The sequence below is a fragment of the Acipenser ruthenus genome, chromosome 19 (genome assembly GCF_902713425.1).
Source record: "Acipenser ruthenus chromosome 19, fAciRut3.2 maternal haplotype, whole genome shotgun sequence".
NCBI classification, from domain to species: domain Eukaryota; kingdom Metazoa; phylum Chordata; class Actinopteri; order Acipenseriformes; family Acipenseridae; genus Acipenser; species Acipenser ruthenus.
The window spans coordinates 10,629,290-10,643,260 of NC_081207.1; the positions used below are offsets into that span (position 1 = coordinate 10,629,290).

At 37.8% G+C, this 13,971-nt stretch overlaps 1 protein-coding gene across 13 annotated transcripts in view; it reads right to left on the reverse strand.

Moving 5' to 3' along the window:
* The window catches only part of LOC117424382 (C-Jun-amino-terminal kinase-interacting protein 4-like), a 102,321-nt gene that overhangs the window by 54,376 nt on the left and 33,974 nt on the right, over positions 1-13,971 (reverse strand). For 8 of the 13 annotated variants that reach the window (XM_034040672.3, XM_034040667.3, XM_058992469.1 and 5 more), the window contains exons 3-4: positions 9,250-9,320; positions 4,168-4,262 (exon numbers count right to left, since the gene is read on the reverse strand). In XM_034040672.3, the coding sequence (XP_033896563.1) occupies positions 4,168-4,262; positions 9,250-9,320 (166 nt within the window). Of the gene's footprint in view, positions 1-2,446; positions 2,778-4,167; positions 4,263-9,249; positions 9,321-13,971 lie in introns of those variants that run through there. The other 5 variants (XM_034040671.3, XM_058992474.1, XM_058992470.1 and 2 more) reach the window with 4 other exon arrangements.

Genomic DNA, 13,971 nt, shown 5'->3' on the forward strand with positions numbered 1-13,971 from the left:
TAGACTTGATATAGTCTTTTTTTTTAAAAAAAACTGTTTACTTACTGCAGTGTCCTGAGTTTCTATAATCCTTAAAGATAGCTGCCGAGAATCACGTACGAGAGAATAAAGTCTCGAGGCACTTAAAATATCCAGCACTACTTTTATTTATTTATTTAACCAGAACTACTCAGAATGCGGCTCATAGTGTTTTCGTCACTGACACCCACTTTCTTATAGATTGTTGTAGCGTTTCAGGCATTCTAAATTGGGTGAAAAATACAGTAGCTTGGTGTCTTAAAATATCTCTGCGGGATTTTCCCGCACTGAAAGTTGCAGATATGTGGGAGCAACTTGGAAAATGTGCGATACCCACAATCCCGCGCTGAAATTCAAGCCCTGTATTGTAATACAGGGTTAATTGTACTTTAGTTAATTTAATAATAATAAAATCGATTGGATATTTGGAAAATGGTTTGAATTTTGAAAGATAGAATACATATTATCTACAATGAAAATGTTTGAAAATGAAAACGGCCTAGGAAGCTAATTAGAGATTTTTTTTTTAAATGAAATTAAAACTTGCGGAGTTGGAACCAATAGTATGTGCATTCAGGATAATTTCCTATTTCTTCAAAAACAGAAACTGGATCCATTATAATAAACCTTTTAGAGAAACTTGTCAACTAACATTCAGCCAGTAACATTCAACTCCTTCCGTTCCATCCAAGGGACTCTGCCTCAGCAACATGACTAGGTAGCCCATTCCATACCGTCACCACTTGCTGTGTGAGGAAGTGTCTCCTTCCCTCTGTCCCAAGTCTATCGCCACTTAATCTCCAACTGTATCCTCTGGTCCTGGTTTCTATACTGTGCTTAAAGTATTGATTAGTGTTAACTAGGTCTACACCTTTAGAGTTGCAAGATTTAAATCATGTCCCCCCTAAATCTTCTTTGTTCTATGTATGCTAAATAAATGTAGTTCTTTTGTAGCTCAGTCCTTGTGTTGAAAATATTGTAAAAGGTGAGCTGTTGATTACCCTGTTATAAAATAAAATAAAACATCAGTCTTTGGTGTAATCATCTGAAAAGACATTTAGACCAGCGTATCAGCAAAGAATCTTAAGTAATCAACGTGATATAATGCTGATGTTTACAAATACCTCCTACAGTAACTCATTTTATCACAGACCTCTCAGAGGGTATTAGAGGGTATTATAGCTATACAAATGTACAAGTAGATCTGACTGCAAAGTCAAAACTAGGTTGTAAAAATCACTCAAACAAAAAAGAAGAATCTTGTATGCCATTTGATTCAATGCAGGGAACCATCATGACTTGCATAACCACCGGTTCTTGAAATAAAATCATTTTACTATCTTCATAAATAAGGTTTATTAATGAATATGTTAATGATTGTATATACGTCTGCTTTTCAAACTGAGGGCAGTCTCTTATTTCTTAGATGTTATACTGCGTACTGCTCACAGCCTCCAGTGGTGTTCATGGTGTCACATTAACTACATAATAGTTAGATGTCAGTTTGCCCAATAAAGATGTCAGCTAGTTGAATTGGAGACCTATTTCTACTTTACAAGGCCAATTTTGATCTTCACCTGTGACATGACCAGGGCAGATGACATAGGTTGAGTACACAACACTGTGATGCACTTGCATGCCAAATAAAGCTTTACAAAACAACTAACAAAAGTAGAATGTTGACCACAATGCAGCACAAAAAACACTGTTTCCAAGGAGATGAAAACAGTATTTACAGGGATGGGGTTCGGCATCGCATTGCAAAGCATCCAGTTTGTTAAAAACTGATGAGAGGGCAATTTGGCGCAGACATTTCTGTGGCCTGATCTCTAGCGTCAGTGTGTAAACTACAGTAGCTGGTTAGAACCTTTGTGCACCATTACCCCATAACAGCATCAATGCCTCGCTCACACAGACTGACCGACACAGCAAATGATTTCAATGAAAAAGCTCTGTTATGCAGTACACCAAACAGGGTTTATTAAAATGCAGCTCTGGTGACCGACGATGCTTACAAACAAATAAACACACAAACAAACAAACAAACAAACAAAGACAAAATGGTCTCAGTTCAAACTCCACAACGGTAAAGTATTGATTAGTTCCATCAGTAAACAAGACGTCATTATGTATCCCTTGTACAGTATCAATCTATTTTAACTGAGAATCAGCTTGTAGCACTGTAATCTGCATAGAAAGTTGCAGATTATAAAGCAATTATATCACTTGAAGAATATTGTACAATAGTATACACAATAATCAGTAGCCTATACTTTGCAAAAAATATCTAACATCCTACAAGTAACAATTTAAAACTATGATTAAATAGCCATATATGATTAAAGTTTTTCTACTGAGGGGAGAGGTAAAGGAAACACGCACAGGCAGGCAGGCAGTGGAGGGTAATATCTGAATGCCACACGGGTACCTGATTATCCTTGGAAGGTTCTGCGTCAGAGCCGGCAGGCCAGTAGAAACGGAATAGTGCACAAGCAGCAAAACGGAGAGAGAAACCAGGATCGCTGAATTAATGACCACCGCCCCGCCAACAAAGCCAAACACAAAGAGCAGCATGCAGCCGGGACTCATGACTATGCCCTGGCATTGTGGAGCTCCGGCAACGAGAAGAGATACTCTGTGGGGAAGGCTGCACAGGGGAGCTCAACGTGGGTGTATCCTAGCTCCCAGAGACTGTCACTCTCCCACAAAAACAATGCCATCCGCAGCAACAGAGGCAGTAGCAGCTCTGTGCAGCCTAGTCCTGCAGCAGCCACTGAGCAGTGACATCATCGCTCTGTGAAAGGCATGCAGTTCGCAGACTCCGTCTCCTCAGCATCAATGCAGCAACTCACAAAGAGAGCCAATTAAATAGTACGCTTCCCTCAGGAGACAGCGTTCAACTTATTGGCTGACAAACACAGATCTGAATAAGAGAGTTCCCGGACCCATCAACAGATGAAGCGCTTGTTTAAAAAGATATTTGTATGTTTTCTAAAGAAAAATTGCCATAGGCTTTTAAAATGCATTAACAGGGCCCCAAAATCTTCACTTGTGAGACAGCTGTTTTATTTTCATTTCAGTACGTACCATATTTTAGAGTCATGATTTTTCAAATAATATAAAATCCTGAGAAAAGGTTTTTTAAAATGTGTTTTTTTTTATATATATATTTACAGTTCTACATTGGAAACAGTGTATTTTACAATATACAGTAAGCTGCCATTGCTTGTGTATGTCCTCATAAGAAGCTGAGATTATATTTCCACCCATCACGTTCTAATTTCATGCTTAACTCATTACGTGCCATTGTCCTCAATTTTCTGAAGCATTTTTAACTGCCATCTACTGTACTTGTTATTTTAATTTTCTCTTTAGCTAAAAGTTACGTCTAAATACAATGTATGAAATTACATAAAAATACAGCTTGTGTTCTGATTTTTTCAAAGAAATGTATTTGGTATGGCTTTATGTCAAGCAGACAGGAAACAAAGAAGCATGTGTACATTCAACAGGAAATCTTATGTTTTCATGTGATTTATACTATATTTACATGAATTGTAAACTTTGTGTTTTTATTTTCTGTAAAACGACACACTACAAAACCCAATAAAATTATTATTATTTTTTTTTTTAAACAGACAACAAAGGACAGTGGCCACAGCAATCTCTCAAAATATATTTTTGAAAATAAAATTGCCGACAACAGCATGCGTGAAGTATTTCTATCTGACAGTTTCTAGATGCAACGTCTTTTTGCTTCAAAAGACTTGCTGCAAATGCACAACTCATTACATAGAATATGTCTGCTTGTGATGCGGTCTTACTGTGACTCTTATGAAAACTTTCTGTGAACCCCTAAACAGAACAATACAGTATCCTTTGAACATCAACAGCAGGAACACATCAACAAACATCTCAGTCCTTGATGTGTCCAACAGATGTTTACTAGACAACTGTCCAAAGTCAGCAGACTCAATATTCCATTAAAATGTAATTAGCTTTTAAGCCTATATTACAAACACGTAAGACAGTATTTGAGCAATACATACATCTTATTGATACTATAATCCACAAAGGGTTACATGTTTTCTGTGTTGTTGAATTTATAGATTATTTATATCAAGCAAAGAAACATGTTAATATACTTACCTAACTCTTCCAAGTGTCCCAGATTCTAGAGTATCGCCCCCTGTTAGCTGCTGAATTTTGATGCGTTCTAAGTGTTCCATATAGTTGTGAATCATCTGTATAATACAAAAATAACACATGCTGTATAATCACAGACATACAAATTGCATTACGTATATACAGCTGATCTTATACCATAAGACAAGCCTTCTTGTGAAGCACCAGTTGATGTGCAGGTGAAAAGAGGGTATTATAAAGGATATTTTGTTATCATAACAGGAAATAGGTTTTAATTTTACTCTTAATTAAAAACAGAACTTGCATTGGTTTGTAAGTTGATTGTTCTATTAGGATTACAGTTTTGGCAAAATAAATTGTTTGTATGACAGGCATTGAATGGCTCTCTGTGTCTGGCAATGCAGAACTTAAAGGGCCTAAACCTTAACAGCCTTTATCCATTTGCAAACTCATTTTCAATGAATCTGTTGTTTTAGTCTCTTTCATATTAATATAATGCTTAAATGGACATCAGACAAGCACCATACAACACCATTACTGACAGAAGTAAGCACAAAGAATGGCACTGTATGTATGAGAAGTCTTCTGTGCCAACTAACCTCAATACTGAGACTAAATGCAGAATAAACATGCTTGAAAAACAAGACGGAGAGCAGAGCGAACAGCCAGTATTTCATATGCACAGTATGAATGTACTTCCTAGCAAGATTATTATATTTGGGAAGCAACTTATTAAATTGTGATGAAACTTGGTATGAACATTTTCTAGCATACTTTATTGGGAGTATCACATTGTGGAGATATACGGAGGTGTCTCTGTCTGTATATATATATATGTCTGTCTGTATGTCACACATTGCTACATGTATCTTGTGAACACAAGAAGTTATTTCACATACTTCTAAATCAGTCATTTTAATATACTATGCTGTGATACGAACATCCCATTTGCTTACCAATGACATTTATGTCCTAAATACCACATCAATTTTCATTAAACTATTCATTGGCGTTTCTTATTCTATACAGCAGCTCTGTACATTCTGTTGATATGTCATGTTCGTCAAAATCATACAGACAGCTAATTTTGAATTTACAGCCACAGCAGGGGGGTCTACTGTATGATACTTGTTTTTCAAGCTTTAAAAATGTCTTAAAACTGTCAAATATAATATAATCTGTTTGTCTTATTTGACTAACATGTAGAACATTTTGTTATTTTTTTTTCCACAGTAGAAACCTTGGTACTTCAGCAGGGGTTTTGTCAATACACTTCCTACACCTTAATTTAAGGATTTCTTAAGGGATCCCGCACCTGTCTGACTTTGGTCCTTCTTTGGAGATTGCCTTCATGCTTATAAGACTGTATTGACAAAAACATTTGGAAAAGATGTGACTTGTAGCCCTGGTCCTTCTTTGGAGATTGCCTTCATGCTTATAAGACTGTATTGACAAAAACATTTGGAAAAGATGTGACTTGTAGCCCTGGGCTTCTGTTAAAGCAGATACATTGAACGTAGCGACTCAAGAGCGTGACCCAGTTCTGATGCTTCATTTCGCAGTCATCTCAAATCTCCAAGTGCAAAACAACTATAAATAGAGTTACAGCTTAGATTTGCCATTTAATTGAAATATTACCGTACTCAATTTTATTAAAGGTTCATTGAGTCTCTCTGCTTAAGGGGGTTTAGTTACTTGGAGGTAAGCAGATGCTGCAGAAAGGAATCCATTTTAATTACAATTACAAAAAAGGAGGGATGCTGTGTAACATGCACACAGGCAGATGGACTGTAGATGGACAGGCTCCTCCTTATAGCCCCAGATTCCTATACTCAATAACTTGCTAAAGAATGTCCTAACCAAGTTTCATCAGCATTGTGACAGCGGTTCTTTAGATGCACACTGCCTGGCCACTTTATTAAAACCTGTACAGCACACAACACCATGTTGGGCCACTGTCTGCCCTGATCACAGCCTTGACTGTACAAGGTGCTGGAAGGTGCCCAGAGGTTTGTTTATATTTCATGCAATTGGTGCACAGAGGTAGGCAGAGGATCGGAATGACTAATGCATTGTCCGAGTTCATCCCAAACATGCTCAACTGGATTGAGATCAGGGGGCTGGTGTGTGTGATAGCCATGGAAGATACCTGGTTTCCTCATGCTTCTTAAACCATCCACACACAATTCTGGCACGGTGTATGGATGCACTATGGTCTTGGAAGTATCAGGTTACAAGTGCAGCATTGTTGGGTGAAACTGATCCACAATGATACTTAAGCAGCTTTATAGTGCTGCAGGGATCACACGTCAAATCACACGATCAACCTCATTTTCATCTCTTATTGAGGGCGATGTCAAATCCAATCAGGTAGACAGGTCCTAATAAAGTGTGTCACACATTCCACACAGGTAACTCAACTGTATCCACGGCAGGGTAGAGTAAATAAACTGAAGTCAATGTATTGGAGCAGCCCATCTTTATTACAATCCCTTTAACATTTGGATTTGCACCAGGGGAATCAGGGCTACAACAGCGAGTGATACGTGTTGACAATGGGATTACTCTCACTCATATTATTCTCATTGCTTTTGTTTTTCTTTTTGTAAACTACCACAGAACGTTACTTTCCATCACAACAGGAGTTATGTTTTACAACTGTAAATTCTATTAAAATATTAAAATAATCATTTCAGATCCGGAAAAATAAAATGTAACATTACCATGGTGAATCTGACTGCCACCTACAGGGCCTCAGCTGGTGGGATTTGGGTGGGATACAGTAGAAAACAGGCAGTAGAAATCAGAAACAGGCGCCAGCTAGACGCTAAATGGAAGACAGCGATTCACGTTTATGGTTGTTGCTCTGCGATTAAAATATTTTTATACTTTCACAAAATTACAGTAGGTGGTCTCCGTAGCGTCTCAAAACATGTCTCTGTCAAAGTCATGTACAAGTAAAAAAAGAAAAATTGATCCTGAACACAGACAATTTAACCCAGAGTGGACAGAAAAATATTTTTTGCTGAATCCAAACCCGGTGTCCATATGTGCCTCATTTGCCTTGAATGCGTCACAGTTGCCAAAGAATACAATAAACGGCACCATTATGAGACAAAACATCCCAAATACAAAGAATTGCTGGGAGAAGCACGAACAAAAAAAGTGGAGTCTCTCAAAATACAACTACTGGGCAGCAAGGTGTTTTCGAACGGAAAAAGAAGGAATCTGAAGCTGCTACAATAGCAAGTTTCAACGCCACGCAGCGATTTGTAAAATTATCCCTTTTACCGATGGGGAATTTGTAAAAGACTGCCTGATGCAAATATGTGATGCTGTTTGCAAAGAAAATAAAGATTCCTTTAAAAATGTTTGTCTTTCCAGAATGACTATGCAGAGACGCATAGCAGACATGTCTGGAAATAGCTATGATCAGCTAAAAAGCAAATGCAAAAATAGGGTATTTATCTGCTGCTCTGGACGAAAGCAGCAATGCCACTGATACAGCCTAACTTTTAATTTTCGTTTGTGGAGTGACAAACATTTGAAGTACACCAGGAGCTGGCATCTCTAGTTTCTCTGCATGGCAGAACCACTGGATCTGACATCTTTAATGCTTTTAAGAAAGCTGTTGAAGATTTAAATTTGCAGTGGGATAAATTGGTGAGGGTGACAACCGACTGTGCTCCACCTATGGTTGGCAAGACTAACGGTTTTATAGCGTGTTTAAAAAAGCACATCGGGAATCGAGCTGCACTGCTGAAGCAGTATTACTGTATAATACACCAGGAGGCCTTGTGTGCAAAATACCTGAAGTTTAAAGAAATTATGGACTTTGTTGTATCCACAGTTAACTTTATTCGTTCGCGATCTTTGAATCAGTGTCTTTTTTGGAGAATATAAGCGCCACTTACGGTGACCTGATTTATCACACTGAAGTGAGATGGCTTAGCCGGGGCAACGTCCTAAAGAGGTTCTTTTTGCTGTGAAAAGAAATAAAACATTTTCTGCAAGAGAAGGGAAGAGACATGTCTGTCATGGAAGAAAGCGACTAGATTGCTGATCTGGCTTTTTTGACTGATATCATAAGACATTTAAATGATTTAAACCTAAAGTTACAAGGAAGTCAGCATCTCATTTGTGATTTGTTTGAGGCAGTGTGTGCGTTTGAAATGAAATTAAAGCTGTTCACAAACCAGTTTGAGAGAGGGCAGCTGACACACTTTGAAACATGTCAACAAGCCTTTCCATGTGAAGAGACATACAACTGGATACGCCATGCAAGTGTCCTGAAAGAACTACATGAGGTTTTTGCCAGCAGATTTGACCAATTCAGGAGCGAGCAAGCCTCTTTGAAACTCTTCGCAGATCCCTTCTCTGTTGATGCAGAAAGTGTACCTGACGATCTCCAGCTTGAAGGTATTGAACTGCAGTTCCAATGCGCTGAATAGCAAACACAGGGACCTGCCTCTCCTAGAATTCTACCGATCACTGGACCACAATCAGTTTCCTAATCTTAGCAGAGAAGCTTTGAAATTGTTGTCTTTGTTTGGAAGCACTTATATCTGTGAACAGGTGTTTTCCATTAGGAAGCTAAACAAGTCACACCTCAGAACAAGGCTGACAGATGATAACCTGCATGCAGTGCTTAGAGTAGCCACCACTTCACTGGAGCCCAATATCCCTCAGCTGGTAACTGAGAAGAACTGCAACATCTCCCACTGATTAATTGGATCTCTTTGAAATCTCCATATATAATGTGATATGTTGTCTTTAAGTTTACCTCCTACTCACTTTTGGCCTTGCTAAAGGGGGTTGGCAGTCAAACTGCCTTCCTGCCTAAATGTCAGTGTCGGTTGAGAGATTCAATATGCAAGCTTTTGAGGCTGCTCCGAGTACCTAAAAAGGCGAGGCCAAACGCCAAACAAGCTAAATGATGTATGTTAAAAATATCAAATGTCTAATCAGTTAATAAAATGAGTTGTCCTGACTGAAACAAACAGTCAACAGTTGGTGACCGATTAATTCAGGTTTGGCTATACTTAGCCAATAAAATAAATAAAAAAAAGAAGGATTTAATCTCACCTCTGTGTGTCTCAGATGAAGTGAATTGTACTCTTTCTTCAGCTCTGCCTCCCGTTCATCTAACCTGCTGACTAAAGTGAAAACGACTGTTAAGATACTGAGCATTGTTGTATCGTCCAATTAACAAATATCAAAAGGTGACACAGAGGATCAAAGAACACAGCTGTGTACCAAATTTGTACACAATATTAAATATCATAGTCTTCCAAATGCTGTACTATAGTGGGAATAGTGCACTTAAAGCATTTATATTACTTTATCTTACTCATTGTGATGCTGTTTTTAGCTACACAGGTAATGCAGGTATAGTATATATGATCAGGAGATTAAAGGCAAAGCTGTTAAAGTAAAAAAAAAAAAAATGTTGGTATTTTAACAATTTTCAAAACAGGACATGCAGAGTTACACACAAGAAAGGTGTAAGAGTATCAAGTCCATGTCAAAGTCTGTGATATTACATTTTGCTGCCACCAGAGGGCACCTTGTAAAAGAAAATAAGCACCTGAGTTTAAAAGCTCTGCTAAAGTTCTGTGGCTTGCAACAGCAATAGAGAATGCAGATATCTGGGCAGTACCTCTTGCATGACAGCCACGTCTGGTATGTACTGTATTGCAAATACTAAATATGATCTGAAAGGTGACTTTGCACAGTTAAGCTGTAAGACTTAAGCCTGAATTTTAGTGCTACCTACACTCTGGGGATTTCCACTTATTACCACTGCAATGAGGAAGGACACTTTTTTTTTTCTTTTCACGTGCCACAAAAAATGGTTCCTTCCATTATCTACACCTTACAAAAAGGAGTCAAAAAACAACCTGAAAAAAAGAAAAAAGTTTGGGAAATATACAGCAGGGTCATACTTCAGATTGTACTGAGGGGGCCTTCAATGAAGTGGAACTTATTTTAAAAGGGTGAAACCATTGTCCAAGACTTCAAAAATCCAGTCTCCTTTTTTGGTTTTGGTTTCTACATTAATGCAGTCCAAGCTGGTGCTTCTTACGTGTACCTATGCTGTAATGATGTATCGATATCGATCAATATCTATAGAAAGAACAAAAACATCTACACCAAAATTTTAAAACGAACACTGATAACATGCTTGATGAGCAGGTACAGAAAATTCATTTGAAAGCCTTAGTTCTCACTCCTTGAAAAAGATTATACAATAGTTTTTAACCATTCATATAACTTGAAATTTAAATATGTTAGAGGCAGTCACGGAAGATTGCTCAGTCTTCAAACATGTCAGACCTCAGTAACAAAACAAAAAAAAAATAGGATCTTAAAGAACATTTTAAAACAGTAACATTTTTCTTTTGGAAGAAACAAAGTCATTTTGGCCTTTTCCAAAGTCTTATTAAAATGTTGCTGTACTTTTTTTTGCAACAGTGGATGTGGCTGCCTCCTGGGGAGTATGAATACTGTAACTTCAGATTGCCTATGTGAGCTAACCCCATGCATTCAGCTGACCTAGACATTAACCAGGTGCTGGCACTAGTGGGCAGTGTTGTTTCAAGAGTTACATAGAAGGATAAAGAACTTGGCTATGAATACCAAAATATAAAACAAAAACCATAACCATATATATATATATATATATATATATATATATATATATATATATATATATATATATATATATATATATACACACAGTGCCTTGCAAAAGTATTCAGACCCCTGACCAATTCTCTCATATTACTGAATTACAAATGGTACATTGAAATTTCGTTCTGTTTGATATTTTATTTTAAAACACTGAAACTCAAAATCAATTATTGTAAGGTGACATTGGTTTTATGCTGGGAAATATTTTTAAGAAAAATAGAAAACTGAAATATCTTGCTTGCATAAGTATTCAACCCCCACACATTAATATTTGGTAGAGCCACCTTTCGCTGCAATAACAGCTTTAAGTCTTTTGGGGTAAGTATGTACCAGCTTTGCACACAGTGTCAGTGATTTTGGCCCATTCTTCTTGGCAGATTTGCTCCAGGTTGTTCAGGTTGGTTGGACGACGCTTGTGGACCGCAATTTTCAAATAGTGCCACAGATTCTCAATGGGATTGAGATCAGGACTTTGACTGGGCCACTGTAGGACATTCACCTTTTTGTTCTTGAGCCACTCCAATGTTGCTTTGGCCTTGTGCTTGGGATCATTGTCCTGCTGAAAGGTGAATTTCCTCCCAAGCTTCAGTTTTTTAGCGGACTGAAGCAGGTTCTCTTGCAGTATTTCCCTGTATTTTGCTCTATCCATTCTTCCTTCAATTTTAACAAGATGCCCAGTCCCTGCTGATGAGAAGCATCCCCACAGCATGATGCTGCCACCACCATACTTCACTGTAGGGATGGTGTGTCTTGACGCATGGGCAGGGTTAGGTTTGCGCCACACATAGCGCTTTGAGTTTTGGCCAAAAAGCTCTATCTTGGTCTCATCTGACCACAAAACCTTTTCCCACATCGCAGCTGGGTCACTCTCATGCTTTCTGGCAAACTCCAGACGTGCTTTCAGATGGTACTTTTTAAGTAACGGCTTCTTTCTTGCCACCCTCCCATACAGGCCAGTGTTATGCAGAGCTCTTGATATGGTTGACTGGTGCACCATTACTCCACTCCCAGCCACTGAACTCTGTAGCTCCTTCAAAGTGATGGTTGGCCTCTCTGTGGCTTCTCTCACAAGTCTCCTTCTTGTTTGAGCACTGAGTTTTGAGGGGCGGCCTTTTCTTGGCAGTGCCTGGGTGGTGTGATGCAGCTTCCACTTCCTGATTATTGATCCAACTGTGCTCACTGGGATATCCAAACACTTGGATATTATTTTGTACCCTTTCCCTAATCTATGCATATGTATTACTATGCTCTTTGGTCTTCATTTTTCTTCAGATTCACAACCTGACCAATGATCCTTCAACAGTGGGGTTTTTATCCATGTGACAGCAACTTTAATGGTTCACAGGTGGAGGCCAATGGTAAGGTAATTAATTGTGTCCTCGTTAGGGCAATTTCTTTCATCGGTGTAAACTGGGAGCTTCCACAGCACAGGGGTTGAATACTTATGCAAGCAAGATATTTCAGGTTTTTATTTTTCTTAAAAACATTTCCCAACATAAAACCAATGTCACCTTGCAATAACTGATTTTGAGTTTCAGTGTTTTAAAATAAAATATCAAATAGAACGAAATTTCAATGTACCATTTGCAATCCAGTAATATGAGAGAATTGGTCAGGGGTCTGAATACTTTTACAAGGCACTGTATGTATGTATGTGTGTGTGTGTGTATATATATATATATATATATACACACATAGCATATTGGCAGCAGGTCCGACTTTTGCGCTGCTGTTTTTACATTTGAAACGATGCTATTCAATACAAATGCTGCAATTTACCCAAACCCTTTTGTTTGTTTACTATACGATACACCAACAAAGCAAAGCGCTAATAACTGAACATGCAATCGTGAAACCAGACAATAGTACCAACATCAAATAATAATAATAATAACAACAACAACAACAACAACAACAACAACAACAACAACAACAACAACAACAACAACAACAACAATAAGCAAACAGTACATATGTATGTTTGATTACCCCAAAATAACTGAAATATTTACATTTAGTGAGATGTAATGTAATTACATTATTTGATTAAGGTTTTTTTTGTATTTTTTTTTAACTTATTACAAAACAATTAAAATAAGAGTTACTGGTATTGTCATTCGCCGCTTCTCGTTCTCTCTTTACTGCTGCCTTCCACACACAATCAACGCACGTTAGAGTTCAGGCAGAGGTTAAGACCAATGATTTGCAGACACAGCGGAAGGAGACCCGCCTCCTGCCTCCTCTGCTGTGTTTTTTTAAATGTGTGCGACGTTGCAAGATAAAACTGATATTACTCTCAACCACGTTCATGTAGCATCTTGTGTGCAAAATAATTAATATTTATTCAAAAAAGTAAATGTATGTGATCACTCAGTATGTGATTTTTTAATTTATTCTTTGCTTAAATTTTCGAGGCGGCAGTGCCTCCCTTGCCTACCCCAAGGAGCCGCCTTATATTTTTAAAGAGCAGAAAATTATCTATGACAGTGATACCAAGATATATTTAGTAAGTAAGGACGGAGTGAAATTGACTGGCAACAAACTCCCCATCCTAAGTCGTACTGCTTTCCTAGAAAAAGGGGAACATTTTAGGGGACCATTCCACTTGAGATGCCTGCGGAGTAAGGAAAGATCTCGTGAAGCACTTTGTGATGGTGGTCCACTATGAAAGGCGCTATATAAAATAAATATTTATTTATTGATTGATTGATTGATCATTCATTAACTAATTGACAGGTAGTTTCTAAATGTTTTGCTTATTAATAACCCTATTTTACAAGCATGCTGTACTTTGGCAGTGAATAAGTTGGTCACACACCTCTCATGTGGAAAACTACAACAGCCTAGAAGGTATTCTTCCACTTAAAATGAACTTTAGTGTCAGTGTGTAAATTTAAAGATGTTGTGTTGTATATGCGCAACATACTGTATGAAATAACATTTTCCTTTTTTCTACAATCCAATCTGTAACTAGAAATCTCTCAAAATGTCTAAGATTGTTCAGGTATAATTCCCATTTATAAATCCCTCCAATATTCTTGAGTGAGTTAGAGATTTCAAATGGTTTCAACTAGAAAGTATGCATTAGATTCAAATAGAGCCCTTGATTTTGAT